This window comes from Xiphophorus hellerii, chromosome 12 (assembly GCF_003331165.1).
Source record: "Xiphophorus hellerii strain 12219 chromosome 12, Xiphophorus_hellerii-4.1, whole genome shotgun sequence".
NCBI classification, from domain to species: Eukaryota; Metazoa; Chordata; class Actinopteri; order Cyprinodontiformes; family Poeciliidae; genus Xiphophorus; species Xiphophorus hellerii.
This window is the reverse complement of record NC_045683.1, coordinates 18,790,879-18,808,186: the sequence shown is the minus strand read 5'-3', so window position 1 is coordinate 18,808,186 and position 17,308 is coordinate 18,790,879. Positions and strand designations below refer to the sequence as shown.

General features: G+C 37.5%; 1 protein-coding gene across 1 annotated transcript; it reads left to right on the top strand.

Moving 5' to 3' along the window:
• The first annotated feature begins 4,413 nt into the window (after positions 1–4,413).
• On the top strand, positions 4,414–17,093 carry LOC116730360 (hyaluronan and proteoglycan link protein 1-like). Its single transcript, XM_032579513.1, has 4 exons — positions 4,414–4,678; positions 13,740–14,072; positions 15,163–15,465; positions 15,632–17,093. Exons 1-4 carry the CDS (start codon positions 4,588–4,590, stop codon positions 15,919–15,921), a joined length of 1,017 nt encoding a protein of 338 aa, XP_032435404.1. The 5' UTR covers positions 4,414–4,587; the 3' UTR covers positions 15,922–17,093.
• The last annotated feature ends 215 nt before the right edge of the window (positions 17,094–17,308 follow it).

Sequence of the window (17,308 nt, the reverse complement as noted above, 5' to 3'; positions counted from 1 at the left end):
CAAGTGGTCTGGTCTACTAATCTCTTCTTGTTTCTAATCCCACTAAGACCCCGAAAAATCCCATTTACTAAATTTGATGCTTAATTACCAGGAGCAAACAGCCCTGTGTCTCTACTTCATCCTCAGAAATGTTTCCAAGTTCATTTACGTGTGGTTCTGTTGCCTTTAACGAGAAACACATGTTTGGCAGTGGCTGAAGTGAAATGTGTTTAACATCAGATGACTTGTGCCTTTTCAGTTCTGACTTTTTCCTGTCCACTGTAATGTGGGAGTTTATATATGAGGACTCCCAGGGGTCTTGACAGTCACTTCAGATGCTACACGTCACAGCCATTCAGCATTCAAGGTCCCAAAGAGCTTATGCATGTTAACAAGAATTATACCACCTGGCCTGAGGCGGGAAATTGAGCCAGCAGAAAGCCAGCTGTGAATGTGCTCATGTCCTTGAAACTTGTAAACAAGTAAGACACAAACCCAAGACTCTCACATTAGGACTTCAGACCTGCTTAGATTTGCACAGTCATAACCACACCCTTATCATAACCATATCCTTATGGGTATGCATACATAATGTTGCTGTTTTGTATTTACATCTTTATTTTTGCTTCAGCTACATGTTTTATGTTTCTATATGTTAGCTGTTATATAGAGAGCTAACATATATAAAAAGCATCAGGGATGATTTCTGCCTTCCTGATATAGATAATCTGAAGAGCACAGCACAGGAACAATTTAAACATTCTGTAATATTATTTCATAGTAAGTGGACATAAATATCTTTCAGTCATATGACTTCTAGTTGCTTTAGACTTGGTGTTGTGATTGGTTTGGGATTTAAACCTACCTCTAGGTCAACACTATCCCAGTTTCTGCCAATGTACTTTATTTACTTTTTCTTTAGGATAAAAATAGCTGGATCAGTGCTTCTGAATTTCTGGCTTCTTAAACCCTCATTAGGTCACAGCAACTAAGCAAAGTCCTACTGAATGTTTTTCCTGTTATAGGGGAGTTTCAATTTAAAAGTAAATCAAAGATCACACTGAAATAGGACAACTTCTTGGTTTACTTCATTGGGAATCATCAGACCAGGACATCATCCAGGACACAGGCCAGGGGGGGACACTTGGTGGTCAAGCCTTGTGTCCTGGGACTAGACAACTCACAGCCCTCATGGAAGTGAGAAACACCTCCATATGGCCCCGCAACATATATGGTTGACTCCTCACTGAGGGGTCAAGGTGGAGTTTGTTGTAAACTGAATGTAAGCATAAGGATGGAAATACTCATTCTAAATGTCTGAATCCAACTTTTCAGACATGGAAAAGCACCACATTCAAACGCAAATCTGCCCACCAGCTTGTCTGTCTTTCTCAGTCCCATGGAGTAAAAACAATCTGAGCAGCGTTGTTACATCAGCTTGTTAGCAGTTGGCTGATAATCAGAAGCATTATCTAACATTTCACCACTCACATTCAATCAGAAGAAAACAGACATTGTGGGATATGGCTGAGCCAAAATCCAACAAAGATAGCAAAATGTGAGCACATTGTAGAATTGATATTGACAATTTTTTTTCATGTTCAAGTACAATTGACAAATTACTTTCATGTTCAAGTACAACGTTATCTAATATGTTTTGTTGATGGTTCTGCTATACTGAACCCCTTTAAGTGGGTCATTGTCTACTTCTCTTTTATTTCTTTTGGTCAAGCTGATATTGTAAAGCAAGATGTCAATTAATTTCAACATATTTTGGCCAGATTATGGTGTTTTAACATGATCAATTGCTGCAAGGGAATGAAAAGACCATTTGATCAACATTTACAACAAAACTGCCAAAAGATGCATTGCTTTCGATATCCCTCAGAAATCAAGATGCAGTACAATAGGATGATTGCAGCTGCTTTTGAAACCCATGGTCTTTTGGACAAAGTCTGGCATATTCCCATCACTGTCAAGCATGAGCATCGTTCAGCCATGTACACTGCCCATGCTGGCAGTCTTGTTGAGTTGTGAACATTGATTGGTCCCTTTAGTTTTTCCCCTCTACCTGGAGTTTGAGGATTTAACCTGTAAGTTTGGACACATGTTTATGGAGAATGCATTAGGGCACACCATGAGTCATGCTGTCATCTCCTCTCGGACCAAAGTACTGACAGATGGGGCAGAGGAAACATAGAGTAAAAGAAAGGAAAATAATTTAGGTTGTCCCAGCCGTAATAACTTCAGCATGGAGCTGTAATAACTTCAGTATGGTGAAGTGCAGAGAAGCAAAATTAGTACACTGTTCCTTTTGCAGCATAGCCCTCTTTCAGAGACCACTGCATTGGTAAAATGTTCAGCCAAGACCACACATGCCCAAATGCTCATGTATGGCTGAAAGTCTATGGTCTATATTCCCAGTGCAAGTTTGTCTTCCTTGAGCAATTGGTGTCTTTGCTTAGACTCTCCATAGTCAGAGAATTTACTACTAGTGTACTGATTTTGGTTGGTAGCTGACCTTCCTAAAATAATGTCTTATATTATTTTTTGCCAAAAGTAGACATTTATTTTAGGAAAGTGGTGAATTATGTTCTTGGTCCAAGATGTTCATGAATGAAGACGGTAGAAGGAGAAAAAAGAAAGGAGAATTAAGTGAAAACAATCAATAAAACAATTATGTTTAAGACAAAAGTACAACTTTCAGGATGAATTTTAATTATCACTTTTATGATGCTCTGACTCTGAAGAGTTTGAGTATATATTTACATACTTTTCAAAGATACTTTTCAGTTCTATTCACCATGTTTATGCACGCAAACGAGAAACCGGTACCTATCTCCAGAGGTCAAAGGGTAAGAGGCATGGTACGCCCTGGGAAGAGAGATCATCAATCCATTGCAGGTCAACATAGAGATGCCAACGTGCAGGTCTCAATGAAGACATTTTAATTATAAATATACTGAAATAATATAAGCTCAATAATAAATAGCTACAGTTGATTGTTCTATTAATCTTTTGAATCTTAATTTTTTAAGTGCAAATATCAAATTAAAAGCTAAAAGAAATCAAGGCATGAAAATAAATCAATCCTAATTACAGGGTTTTGTGAGTGAAAGTGGGTGAAACTGGTCAAACTGAAACAAATGGACATCTCTGTTAAGTTGTGTGTGTTAGCATCTAAACATATGCAGGGATTTCTTTGCTTAACGCTGTAAATTACCATTTATAACTGTAGTATGTACTGTAGCTTTTATAAGTAGCATGTTTTTTAATACATTTTTAAAACTGACTATGTCTTGACAGTATGAGACAAAAATCAGTGAAAACAAAAAAACTCCTCTGCCTCCCTGTGGTTCTCAACCCATCTGCAGAAATACACCTCTCAGTCAGAAAAAAACAATGAGTTCCAGAAGTAGGGTCTAAGAGCTGTCAATCATCCTTGTGTGTGTGCTGCTCACACCCACCTGCTATGATACAGACTTTTCCCAAAACCAGAGCCTGCCATGAATTTTCTTTACTAGTTGGCCATCAATGACAGAAGTTAAACCATTTTCAATGAATTGTTTCTCCACCATTAGCACTTTGAGCAGCTGGTATATGAGAGTGATTGACAGCAGTGAGACCTTCCTCTTGCCTTTGATTGGTCGTTTCTAACTGGGATAAGTGTATTTCGGTAGATTGCAGTAGGACCACAGAGAGGAGGTAGATGAGCTTGATTTTCTCACAAATGATCTGTCTCATGTTATACTGCCAGAAAATGGTTATTTAAAAAAATGTGTAAAATCTATCTTGTTTATAAAAGTTACTTACTGCAACTATAAAGATAATCAAAAACACAATCAATGTGCTGTTAGTAATTTAAAACCAATATTGCATTATGATACTTTTACCTGTGTTCTCTTTCCATATCAGTGGAGTAGACAAAAGAGTATAAAAGGCTCCTACATTTAATCTCTCAATTGCTTCAGGTCTTTCTTTTAGTCTTCGAGAAATGAAGTAACTGATACTGTCGCAGTAAACGTGCAAAAGTTGAAATTTCCATATGTTGATATCAATAACTTTTGTGACAGGCTTTTGGTTTAATAGTAAAAATACTGATCTGGAGGTTGCAAAAATATTTCATGCAAATTAATTCAGACCAGAGAGCAAGATTTGGTGGGAATAACAGATTGCTTTTATTACCTAACTATATTTACTTTTACACAAGAACTTTTCAAGGTTTATTATTTTGCATGCCTCTTACTTTGGATCATTTTCAGCTGGTTCACAATGTGTAGCTGTTTCTCTGTTTCTCCACGGGGGAAAGGAGGGGATTTTTTTAATACAAGACGTGCCAAAAGGGAGCCGGTAAAGAGCTATGCAGGGTGATGGGCTGAGGTTTAGGAGGAGTGGTCTCTGCCATGTGAGGCTACAATAAAAGGCATTTGTCTGGACCTCCGAGGAGCCCAAAATTTCCAGTAGCACTGCAGACAGCTGCTGCTGAAAAGGAAACAGGTAGATAAAATAGAAAAATAATTTTCAGAAAATTAGATTTTTGAAAGTACATCTTAAGATTTTTTTGAAGAACTCTTTTACTTTGCAAAAACTGAGGACAATTGAGAGAAAATGATAAGCCTCCTGTGCATCACAATGATTTCCCTGGCCCTGGCTGGCAGTGCATACTGTCAAACTGCAACTCCTGCCTCCTTTATATCAGGTGAGTTTAAGATGGCACAGACATTTTGCAAATGCAATGGCTTTGTTTTAATTGTAGATATTTCATGTAATTATTTTTGTTCAAACCTGCATTTATAGAAGAAGTGCAGGTAGATGAGAAATCTCTGTAAAATGGTACAACACTATAAGCTTGTGTAACAACATGGCCATTGTAGAAGTGTGTAACAGATTAGTCTCTGGGGTAACCCACACACCCCCACATACTGTGACTCACCATTGACTCACTGACTTGCATACAGACCACCACGTTACCCAGTGGCTGGTGAATAAATTATCCTGTCATTCACTGCAACGATTGTCATTCTGCTGAATGAGAATTTCTCTGCTAATACCAGGTACTGAACCTTGACTAGATCTCTGAAACTGAGCTAGTGGAGGTTGTTATTTTTGGTCATTGAAATGCTAAACAGTAAAATAATAAATGTGTCTGTTTTATTTCACCATATTCACCATATTTTATCATTTGCTGTGGACAAATGATATAGATAAATAAATTCACAAAAGGTGGCTGGTCATTCTGCCTCTTTGTCACTTTGTACCATGGTAATTTTGGAGCAAATTTGTAAGAGAAATTTAGAACCTAGCATCCTATTCAGGGGATTTTTTTGTATTGTCTTTGACAATTGATTTTAATTTTAAAAAGCCTATAATCTGCTGACTGCCATCAGCATGGAAATGTAGTTCTGGGAGTCCAAAACTACATTTGTATAATGAAAATAAAAGCTCACTTTTATTTTGTTTTCCATGGGAGTCAATTTGCTCATATGGCGATCAGGACAGGAACAAAAACATAGACATTTTGTGTATTCATTTTAAGAAAATAGTATTTAATTAAATTACAAATTTGAATTAAGACTTGAGCACTGTGTGATTATTTCATCTCATAATACATGCCAGGGCTCATTACATAGGTAAGAGTAGTTCCTTCATGGGTAGAGCAGAGTTGCTAGAGTTAAAATGGTAATGTGTATGTTTGTAGTGGAGTTACAAATTGACAGGGGTTGAACTAACTAAGATGCAGAAATGTGTAACTCGCTCCTTGCAGGAAGACACCTTGAGTTTACAGATGAAACTCTGAGCTACAAAACTGGGCAACTACTTTTGTACTGCAAAGAGAAACAGGGGAAGTGAGAAACTCCCTTTTGCTGAGTGATATTCAATGCTTCTTTAGCAGCCAGCAAGCTGACTCAGTAAGTGGGAAACTAAGGATTTCTCAGTTGTCTGTTTTCTAAGCAGCAAAGGAGAAGGCCAGAAGAGTTTCACTCTATATGGGGATTAGGCCTTTTTTTTATCCACTTTAAATTTCTCTGTGAAGTCATAGCATTTTGTGCATGTGCATACATGTACCTAAATATTATTAAATGACTCCTAGTTCTTTATTGTGCAATAGCAGTTGTTCATCTGAAGCCAGCTCGGTAAGTAATCTGTGGGCCATATTTTTTATAGTAAGAGCTCCCTATCTGTTCATTGGGGTGTTGTCTGCTTCCTCACACCCTCTGACTCACTGCAGCATTGGGATTTCTTGGAAAAGAGCCAAAGCAACAGGCAGCCTGACAAGAGTAGAGGGAAGATTAACGACCCACAGCCAAATGTATAGAGTCCCGCGCTGAACGCTAGCCAGATGACTATGTCTTTCCCTGTGAGGTAATAGTCTGTTAAGTCTAATGCTTACTGTAGCTTTTGGTTACCGAGCCACGGCCCAGTTGCTAGGACTTGGTGGGAAAAAACGGGCTTGGCTGGAACTGGGCTATGGGTGAGTTCAATTTGTGTTTAGGCTCAGAAATGAGTTGATGGAACCACATTTAATGTTCTGCATTTATATTCATTTGATTGTAGTGAAATTCTACAACCAACTCTAATAAATATTGACTGCACATGTGAGCTTATAATCACACATATTGTGCACATAGAGACACTATGTTTGCGCTTGCTCTGCAGGACAGAACACTGGAAACGCTATTGGAATTAGTGGGGAGGAGTTGGCCGGCTGTGTTTGTCCCAGCTGTGCTTGGTAATAATCCTTTCTCCGCTCTAGCACAAATTGGCTGGCAGCAGAGGACAGCAAAGCTCTGGGATGTTGTAAGTCATCTCATGAGTTGCTTATCTGACCAAAGGGTGTGGCACACTGCACACTTACGCTCATATAAACATAAAGATGTGTGATCTACAAACTTGGATGCTTTTTTAAAGGGGGAAATTTGGGCCAGATTTGGTCATTCTACTCCAAAATGATAATATTGCAGCTTTAGAATACAGGAAAAGAGTTTGACTTGGAACTTGGCATTGTTGGTAATAAAGAGTTTAGCGTTGAAAAGAAACAGATGGTTCCAATTATGTGCTAATGCAACCATTTTACAGAGTGAAAGAGAATTGTGCTTGGTAATAAAATGCGAGTAGGTCTTGATTACTTTATTCCTACACACATTAGTTCACTTAGTTCTTTGTTGTGTTTCCATTAGCATCTACATCTTAAAAATGGTTTGTTCTATTGACCACACATTTCTATCTGAAATAAAACCATTTAGACTGCAATTGACTTTAGAGGATTAAGTTGGCAAAAGAATGGCTACACTTCTCCTGCAAGAAGAATGAATTTACACCCTACAGGCTATTGCTTTACAAGCAAATGTGCCTTGCGTGATCAGAGTAGCATTCTCTGCAGGGGTGACCTTGGTAGCAGCAGAGAGTGTGGAATTACTTTTAAAGTCCCTGTCTCTGTCTGGTACCAAAGCCTCAAAGACATAACTCCCTTCAGCCTGTTTCAACGGAGGGGAAAGTAAGTATTAAACACATCAAGGTTTTCTCTGTAAATATAGTTTAACAGGGACTCCTGACATGAAACTCAAACCAGATGCCAGTATCAACCACCATAACGACCGTACTTATAAAGAAACCACCAAAATTTGGTCTATAAATTAAAATACTCTATATGTACAAAAGTGAAAGAACAATTGGTGAAAACACTGAAATTTTTAAAATACTACAGCTTTAAAATGTCTTGAGAATAACATGTTGAGAAAGCTGCCATATGGATTGTTGAAATGAGATTCATACTCATTCTTACAAATATATTTTCTGTATTATGTATTAAAAATACAGTAAACAATAATGAAAAAAGCAATAAACATTATATTTGTGAGATGTCATCATCAAATACATGAAATATATTGATCAGTACTGTATTCCAGTTGACATTAATTAAAAGCAACTCTAAACAGGTGGGGTTTTAGTCTCCATTTAAAGGAACTCTGTTTCAGCAGTTTTGCAGTTTTCTGGAAGTTTGTTCCAGATTAGTGAAGTAAAAACATTGAATGCTGCTTCTCCATGTTTGGTTGTGAGGATGCAGATTAGGCTAGAATCAGAAAACCTGTCTGGAAGGTTAATAATCACAACAATGTATTTTGGAGCTAAGCCATTCAAGGATTTACAAACTAACAAAAGTATTTTAAAGTCTCCTCTCTGAACAATGGGGATCCAGTATAAGGACTTGGCATGATATGCTCTATTTTCCTAGTTTTACTGAAAAAGCGATCAAAGCCCCATATGGCCTTTGGCAAGCCCTGTTTGAAATCATCATTCTGCCTTGTTTCATTTTCAGATTCTTACAAAGAATGTCCAAGCATATTTCTCAATTCATCCTTCTTTCAGTTATACAGTATTAAGTGTACCAGTAAAATGTGCTTTTTTTGCCTATTCTTCTTTGCATACAATTATGTTTCCACCTCTATTTATATTCACATTTGGAAATAATGTGCAATGCCATTAACTCTATAAAAATGTTGTGTGAAAAATTCTGTTTTGGTCTTGGGCTGTCCAACTGTTCTGCAGCACCATTTAAGCAAGTCTTATCTTGCTCTTTCTTGTGGAGTCTTATGCAATGTGTTTATGTGACGGAATGCTGGCGTGCATTGCTTATTGTTTACAAAAAAAGAGGCCAGACCTTTCTGAGACTCTTGAAGTGGTTCTCAGCCCTCAGACAACTCTTCCAACTCTTCTTTTGATCCCTCTGCCAGAGGCCTTGTGAGCAGCACTGAGTTTTTGGTGGTTTATGGTGAAATTATGTTGTTTAAATTTTCTATTTGCCTAATGTGACTTACTTAAACATTTAGAAATATAATAATACATCTGTAACCAACTTCAGCAGCTTCAGCAGCTAATTAATTGAATAATCTCTTATTATCTTGTGGATTACTTAGTATGAAAATGTCATGCTAATTAAAAATCTATTTACTAAGAAATAAGTTAATGAGGGTGTCAATATATTTTTCCTAGAATTATGCCTAAAAGATACTTTTAAATGTGTATGACTGCAGTAGAGCATGTTTTCACCCCAGTCTAAGACTCACATTAGTGGTACTATAATGCTGCTTACATCTCATGTTTCAGACTTACAAACCAGATGTAGAAGCTGGTTTTCTGATTTGGACTGAACAGTGCATCAACTAACACAGTACAAAGAAGCCCTTTGTCTTCTCTAATTTCCTCAAGTTTTGTCTTGGCAGTACAGTTGGTGGCATCACATTAGGTGAGGTGATGCTAACTAACGTCATTTTTTTGTAGAGCTTTGATGAGCCAGTTAGTTAGTCTGGATTGCTCATGTCTTCAGTCACTCGACTTGCCACGGCTACCCATGCAGAGAATTTAGGAGGCAGGAGGAGTTGAGTCATTTCTAACTTGCAAAAAGGCCAAAAGCGATCTTCGTCCAGCTTGTAAACATTAACTTCTTTGAAAAACACCAGTAATAAGCAGCTGCAAGGCTCTTCATAGCTCATAAAATGCTTGGCATTCTGCTGACTACTTGGAAGGTGTTGCAGTTTGGTTAAAGAAGCAGTTACTAATAAACACAAAGAAGTTTTAAAATGTGATAAGTTGGATTGTCCTAGATATTATTTTTTTCATCTGTGCTTTTGCTTGAATCTTGTAAAGTTGCATTTATTACCAAAGATCTCAAATGTCACTGTTGTATGACTATACTGGAATAGATTAATTGTATTAGGATAGATTATATGTGAGTTTCAATTCAAGAGATGAGACTGAAATTCAGGACAGACATAAAAACAAGAACAAAGAAAAAAAAAAAGACAAACATGCTTAGGGCAGACACTTAAGAATATGTTGTTATAAAAATATGAAAAATTGCAGTTTGGTTTTATGTTGGGTTAAATCCCAAACTTTAAACATCTGCAGCAGAGCACAAGCAACTTTGGCGAGTTAGTTGTGTTTGAAGACAAGGTAAGTTGATTCTAACATACCTTTCTAAGGCAATGAATGGACTAACTGGTGTACCTTTGTTGCCTAAGAGAGACGGGTAACATGAAGGAAAGCAAGGTTAATGAGACCCATGTGAAACACATCAATGATGCCACGCAGTCAGAAAGCTGGGAAATAAAAACAAACAGTAACACAAAACATAAGAAGCTAGCAAAGTTTGGATGTGGGGTATTTTGGAAGTTTATTCCTACCACTTGGTCTGCATGTGTGTGTATGCTGAGAAAAGGTTTTGAATTGAGCAGAGCTTAAGGCAGACAGCCAATAACTTCTTTTCTTTCCTGTGATATCCAGGGGGACAAGGTTCCTTTCGCTGTAAAGAGCCAGTATTCCAGACATGGTTTTGGTACGAAACATCAAGACAGATTCTGGCATCTTCAAGCAGAAACAGAGAACAAAACTAATCAGACACAGACACTATTTGTGTGTGGGTGTATATGTGAAGTGGGAGTTTAGGGGTGTAGGTTGGGTAGGGTTGGCAAGAGGATCAGGCTGGTAAGAAGAGGGATGTTAAATCATTTTGTGAAAGTATTGATGCAGTGAATCCTTTTCCCAGAAAAAAATAAAACCTGTCATTTTATAGATAGGTATTGTTTATACCAAAGAAAAACTAGACAAACACAATTATTACAATCAATACAGCATGCACAGATCTATCATCTGTCTTGGATTTGCAAGACTGAATGATACAATCTTGCAAAGCCTTATGTGCATATAATTGTTTGAGAGGGAGTGAAGTCAGAGGTTTATGATATCTGTTCATCTGTTGTTTGTAATATCTTGGGTTCGGACAACACTTGCTGGCTGGGGTCTTTATACGTAAGCAAGCCCTGTGAGGTCTAAACAGTGAGGCCAAGGAGATGACGGGAACCCATGGTGAGACACAGATGACATGATTTGGAGCTTAAGTAGTGGCATTGGTTGGACAGTGAGGATTGGAAGCAGTGCCCCGAGGAAAATATTTCTGTTCTTCATTAGATGTTTAATACACTTAACATAAATCAGATGGAGTGCATGAAAGGAAAGGTTTTCATTTTGAAAGCTAATGCTGAGGAAACAAAAGCTTGCACTTGCCAAAGCTGACAGCCTCAGGAAGGAGACTGAAGAAGAGGATTGATTCCAGGGACTGCAGACTGCCTGAAACCCAGTAAAACTTACACTCCAGAATGTAATGCTTATGGGCAAGAGAAGTCTTCAAACATGTGCACTGTGTGGCTCTACTTTTTTTTTTATTTTCCTTTTCCTCCCCTCCAGGGGGTCTTTTTTGCGGGCTCCAGTGTCCCTTATATGAAAGTAGGCTGACAGGAAAGGGGGAAGGAGAGAGGGGAAGACATGCGGCAAATATCGCCGGGTCCGGAAATCAAACTCGCGACGGCCGTGTCGAGGACTCAAGGCCTCCAAACGTGGGTCGCGCTATCCCCTAGGCCACCACAGCACGCCATGGCTCTACATTTTTATTTTCAACAATTGACAGTGTGTTTGTGAAGTACCAGGCAAAAGTTTTTCTCTCAAACTTTTTCACATTTTGTCACATTACAATCACAAACTCCAATCTATTTTATTGGGATTTTTACATGACAGATGAAAACAAAGTGCATGATTGTAAAATTAAAGCAGAAATTCAATGTTATATATTCAATATATGTATTCATAGTTCGGTCTGTATTTGATTTAATATTTTGCATAACCCTGGCAAGTCTTAAGTGGTAGGTCTCTATCAACTTTAAAGGGCTCATATTATGTAAAATCAAAAATTTTTAGCTTTATATCATGATATTGATGTTATTATCTCATCAAAAACATACCTAGAGTGTTGCTTTCCTTCTTCAATGCATATTTGAGAAGTCCTCTAATTTCCTGTGGTGGCCATTCAGCTGTGCAAAATGCTTGAGGGGGATCGAGCACCTCCTTCAAGGCACAGCTCCTCCTTTGAGCTGCAGTTTCCAAGATTCCAAATTTCTGTATTACAGTATACACAAATCCACTCAGTTCATTCAGACTAGCCAGCAGCAATTAGCAAACAGCTTGTGGAACTGCTCATCTTGCAAAGATCACTATACTAGCTACCGCTCAGTGAAACACTGGTGAAAACGTTGTAAAAAGGGTTAGTAGAGCAGTGACGTTACGGTAACTTCCTATGTTTTGGGTGTCAGAAAGAGCAAGAGTTTCTTAAAGAGACAGAGGCCCTAGTTTCAAAGCATAAAATTATGAAATCAAATTTCTTTTAAGTTATATTTTATATATAGAGCATTTTTATAACAGCAGTTACTTGATTGAATTATAATCACAACGAAGTAATTACAGTCACTTCATTGTGATTATAACAGTTGTTTGTGTTAATACTGTGTTTTCCACACACAGTATTATGTGTCTCAGTAAGATTTGATGGAGGCAATTTATCTCTAACTGTATGCCTATGATGATTGTTTTGCTTGATTGACAAGCTTTGCTCCTGTATCAACTCCTTCAAAGCCTCTAAAGCTGCTACTCCACTGGGGTTCTGCCACCGTCTGCCCAGGCCAGATTTAATACCCTAAGCAGAACCTGTAAGGTTTTTTCCATTTTTTGTGACCACTTCATTGGTAGTACAAGTTGCACCAAACTGTGTATTGCATGTTAACAATTTGAATGGTAGCAGACTGTGTACCTTGATTGGCTCGTGACTTATGTCATTCTATGAGCGAAGTCCACACCACACAAACTCCAAACAACAATATCTGAACCACCGCAGTGGGCTGGATTCATGGGTTTAATTGTGAGGAGTTAATTTCCTGCCAAAATGTTGCAAACAACATTTGCAACAATGTTTCATTGACACCCTCTACTGTACAGAAGTGGAAAATGCCCAGTTCCATGCAGAGCATCATACGACTTTTGGCAGAAACTTGATGCAATGTGTTTTGTACACAAGTAGAGGTTGTTTTGTATGCAAGAAGGGATCATGTTGTAGTCTAGGAGAGTTTGTAAAATATGTTTTATGTGTGTGCTATGTTTAAGGATAGTTTGTAAAACATGTTTTATTGGTGTGCAACAATCTTCTTACATCATTGTGAGCCTTCTTGATACCCCAGATTGGCAAATTTGAAAGCTGATTGGTTTAACAGTTAATCTGCCATATTGTTTATGTGGGCCTGTTCTACCTATTCTACCTGTTCTACCTTGGGCAAATTAGGTTGCCCCGGAGAGCACACAGAAATCTGATTGGATGAAGCATCGATAATTCACATCGGCACTGCAAACATTATTTAGGTGGTAGATATCTGTTTGGGATTCCGATAGTTCAGGCCCACAGAAAAGGTCTTACATGAATTGATCATATTTCCGTTTGGGAATAATGTTTAAGGGAATGTGCTGTGTTATTATCTTTTTATATTACATTTTATATTAACTTGACATTGTCACTATCCCACCAGAGCGTCTTCTTTCGAGTGTTTTCTTTTACCCTTTGCTGTTTGGTGGCTGTGCCTAATTTGGACTCCTTACAGATTTCTTCCAAAAGTGTGGATCTCCAGACTGCTTCTCTGATTAAAGGTGTCCTTGCACAGCCTTTCAGTTGAGATAGATGATCATGTTTTTGGTTGGTTTGGTAGCTTGTGCCATCCACTCTACTTCAAGTTATGGTTAAACACAGGCTTGGTGAGATGCTTTAAACTCCTCCACAGGCTGGCGTAGTTCTTAATTTAACAATGCTCACAGTGCAGTTGCATTTACACTTTAAAAGTCAAAGTATCATGAACATATTGGTTTATTTTGTATGTTTTCCTCTTTTTTAGTCAAGACTGATCTGGGTGGAAACGTCACCCTGCCCTGCAGACTTCAGGCAGAGCAAACCTTTTTCTTTGGAAGTCTGAAAGTCACATGGATCAAAGTGGGAGAAGATGAATCCCAAAATGAGGATGTGCTTGTATCCTTGGGTTTACACAAGAGGACTTATGGAAACTTTGAAAACCGTGCCTTTTTGTTAGACCTAGAAAAAGGTGATGCCTCCTTGGTGTTACTTGACGTCTCTATGGAGGACATGGGAAGGTACCGCTGTGAGATCATGGATGGGATGGAAGACATTATACAAGATGTAATCTTAGAGGTTGAAAATGGTCTCATTGAAGGTAAATACTGTTTTAGCAACACACTAATTCACTTAATCAACAGTAAATAAATGACTATTCCGCTTATAATTTATAATTCATGTCTAGAATCTTACTGTAGGATTATATCTTTTCTACACCTTACATTTCTTCTGGGTTTTGGATTTAATATAAAACTGGTTTATGTTATCTGTCATAGTAAGTCTGGTAAGTGGCCACCACATTCTAACCAAATCCCACTGGCTAACTAGCTTCCAACTGGAACATGGTTTTGTGCAATGTAACATTATTCTCAGATTTAACTCCAACCTCACAAGGACATTGGAGAAAAACAACAGCTAAATGGGGTTTGAAGTCACTCCCAGATTTGAATGAAGACTCCAAAGCCAATTGAAACATAGGACTGTTAACATAGAGGAACTGATGTCTTTGTCTTTCCTTGATTGTTTTGGACAATAAAGAACAGACTTTTAAACCAAAATAATGTTGAAGCAAAACCCATTTTAAATCAACTTACTATTCTTGTACTTTGACCCAGGTGACAAAAGTAATTTAATAAGTATGCCTCCAATGTGCAATGAAGCATACAGCTCCATGCTAATATTTTCAAGCAGACTTGGAGGTACAATTACCTCCAACAATATAGTTGAGGTTTAGAACAAATCCACTCCAAAGAAAGCCAGCAAATCAGCATTATATAGTTGAGAATTGTAGGGTTTCACAGTATTGGAGGAACCGTGTTGAACTTTTTGAAAGAAATACATTTAAATCTTTTCTACTTTACTTGTGACTTGTCACACACAAATTCTTTTTTAACTTCATAAAAATAAATGATATTTTGAGGTTTGTACTAGATTGATCAACTGCTGGACACCAGTCTCGAGTGTCCTAATGTATTGCTAATTGCTACTGAATAAGCTTTTAAGCATGAATGTTTGAAAGAAATTGGTTCTAAAGTGATAAGATTTGTGCAGACTTGACTGAGTCTGCAAATAAATTAGAAATAATCATAAACATTTAACTCTGACTAAACAATATGTGTTCTGTTGTTCCAAATACAGAATAATCTAGGGTTTGGATATTCTGCTACATCATTTTCTATGTCTTTTAGGTGTTGTATTCCCATACTCTCCCCATCGTGGGCGCTACAACCTAAATTTTGATGAGGCTGTGCAGTCCTGTGAAAGTCAGGATGCTATAATTGCCTCCTTTGATCAGCTGCTGAAGGCCTGGAAAGGCGGTCTGGACTGGTGTAATGCTGGTTGGCTGAATGACGGTACAGTACAGTATCCAATCACCAAACCCAGACAACCCTGCGGCGGCGTCAACAGCAGACCTGGTCTCAGAAACTATGGCTTGAGAAACAAGCAGATGAGCCGCTTTGATGTGTTCTGTTTTGTTTCCCTACTCAAAGGTAGGCTTTTTTTCTCCATTTTATTTTCAAGTTACAGTATAGGCTTTATATATTAAATTTCAGTTCTCATACAGAAAAACATCTTTCCTCTTAAGGCATGTAACTACATTAAAAGAAATTCTTCTGAGCAGCTTTTTTTTTTTTTTTTTGCTGTCTCTGCTACCAGGTTATTTCTATTGGTTGGTCCAGCCAGAAAGACTGAGCTTTGACGAGGCCGTGCAGGCATGCCGAGACGACGATGCAGAGATTGCAAAGGTTGGCCAGATGTATGCTGCCTGGAAGCTTGAGGGCTACGATCGCTGTGATGCTGGCTGGTTGGCTGATGGAAGTGTGCGCTACCCTATTTCCAGGCCCCGCAAGAACTGCAGTCCCACAGAGGCTGCAGTGCGCTTTGTTGGATTCCCAGACAAAAAGGTTAAGTCTTATGGTGTCTACTGCTTCAAGGCTGCAAAGTGAGAGAATGAAAAACATGCAGGTGAACCACAGACACCAAAGAGCAGCAACAACAGCCATAAAAAAAACATTTTAAAGCAGATTCATTTGGATTTTAACCAGTCCAAATTTCTTACCTTTCTGATGACATAACAGTTGCTATGTTAGTATCATGCAATTTAACTCAGTATGCAATAAACAATAGAATGCAACAAGCAATTAGGGTATATTTTCTGTTTATTTCTATCTGTTCATTCTTGGTTAAGACTGTTTAGTAAACGGCAAAATTTAAAATGTATGTCCTCCACAAAATGTGTAATGTTCAAGGTTTGGCTGCAATTATGCTCAAAGAATGTGTGCTGCTTTCAAATGTGTCTTGAGCAATGCTATTTTTAATTTTGCATAAGCATACATATCAACAAAATAAATTGATTTCAATGTGATAAACACAACGAGACTATAGCTGTTGAGCTATTGGTTCACAGATTACTGCAAGAAGGAACCAGTTAGATTCATTGCCAGGTTTGAAGCTGTTTTCTAATATACATTAACATACATGTATTTACAAAACCTCAAAAATGTATCTTTGACCAGAAAAGCTGTGAGCAAGTCAACCACAAAGAGATTCGATGGATGTTTCTTCTTTTTTATATATACGTTCTGCATTTCAGTTTGATTAGGAAGAAATTACAAATGTCCACATGTTATGATGTTTAACTCCAATGCATTGTTTCCATTATCTAACATAAAGATTGTACTTTTTTTTTACATTTGTTCTTTTCTTTTTGATAACTTTACACTGTTTCTTGAAAAGAAATAGTACAAATTCTAGACTTACTTGCAGATCTTTCTTTTTTATTATATAAAGATTTTGCTTTTTCCTACTCATTGTGCAAGAAAAGTGCATATAATCCTCCTTTGATCTGGTATAGAACTAAACTTAAAACACCTAACTGTGTAAAAAAGGTAGCAATCAGTAGTTATTAAAATCTGTAGTTGTAATTAAGACAAGTGAAAATTTTGTTGATCTTTTTTTCTTTTTACTTTTTTTATAACTTTGATTACTGAGATATCATACTTATAGCAGATGTTTATTTGCTCACAATTTGACATACAAAATATGAAGATATTTTTGTATGACACCATGTACCGTTTCACAATGTTACAATTAAAAATAAAAATACAACTTTTAGAAATGCTTTTTCCAGGGTTTCCTTGACTGAAAAGTATATTAACATGTCTTATGTTGGAATGCAGGAATTAAAAGTAATAAATCAGAGGGTTATATGTGATATACAATTTTTTTGCAAAAGGATTCACACTTTAAATATTGTCACATTGCAAACATAAAGTTCTATATGAGAGATAGCAACAAAAAGTGGTGTTGAAGTGTGAATGGAGGAAAATAGTT

Coding starts and splice junctions, on each gene's coding strand:
- LOC116730360 (XM_032579513.1), top strand. CDS start 4,588: ATGATAAGCCTCCTGTGCATCACAATGATTTCCCTGGCCCTGGCTGGC. Junction 14,073..15,162: donor TGAAAATGGTCTCATTGAAG/GTAAATACTGTT, acceptor TATGTCTTTTAG/GTGTTGTATTCCCATACTCT. Junction 15,466..15,631: donor TTTTGTTTCCCTACTCAAAG/GTAGGCTTTTTT, acceptor CTCTGCTACCAG/GTTATTTCTATTGGTTGGTC.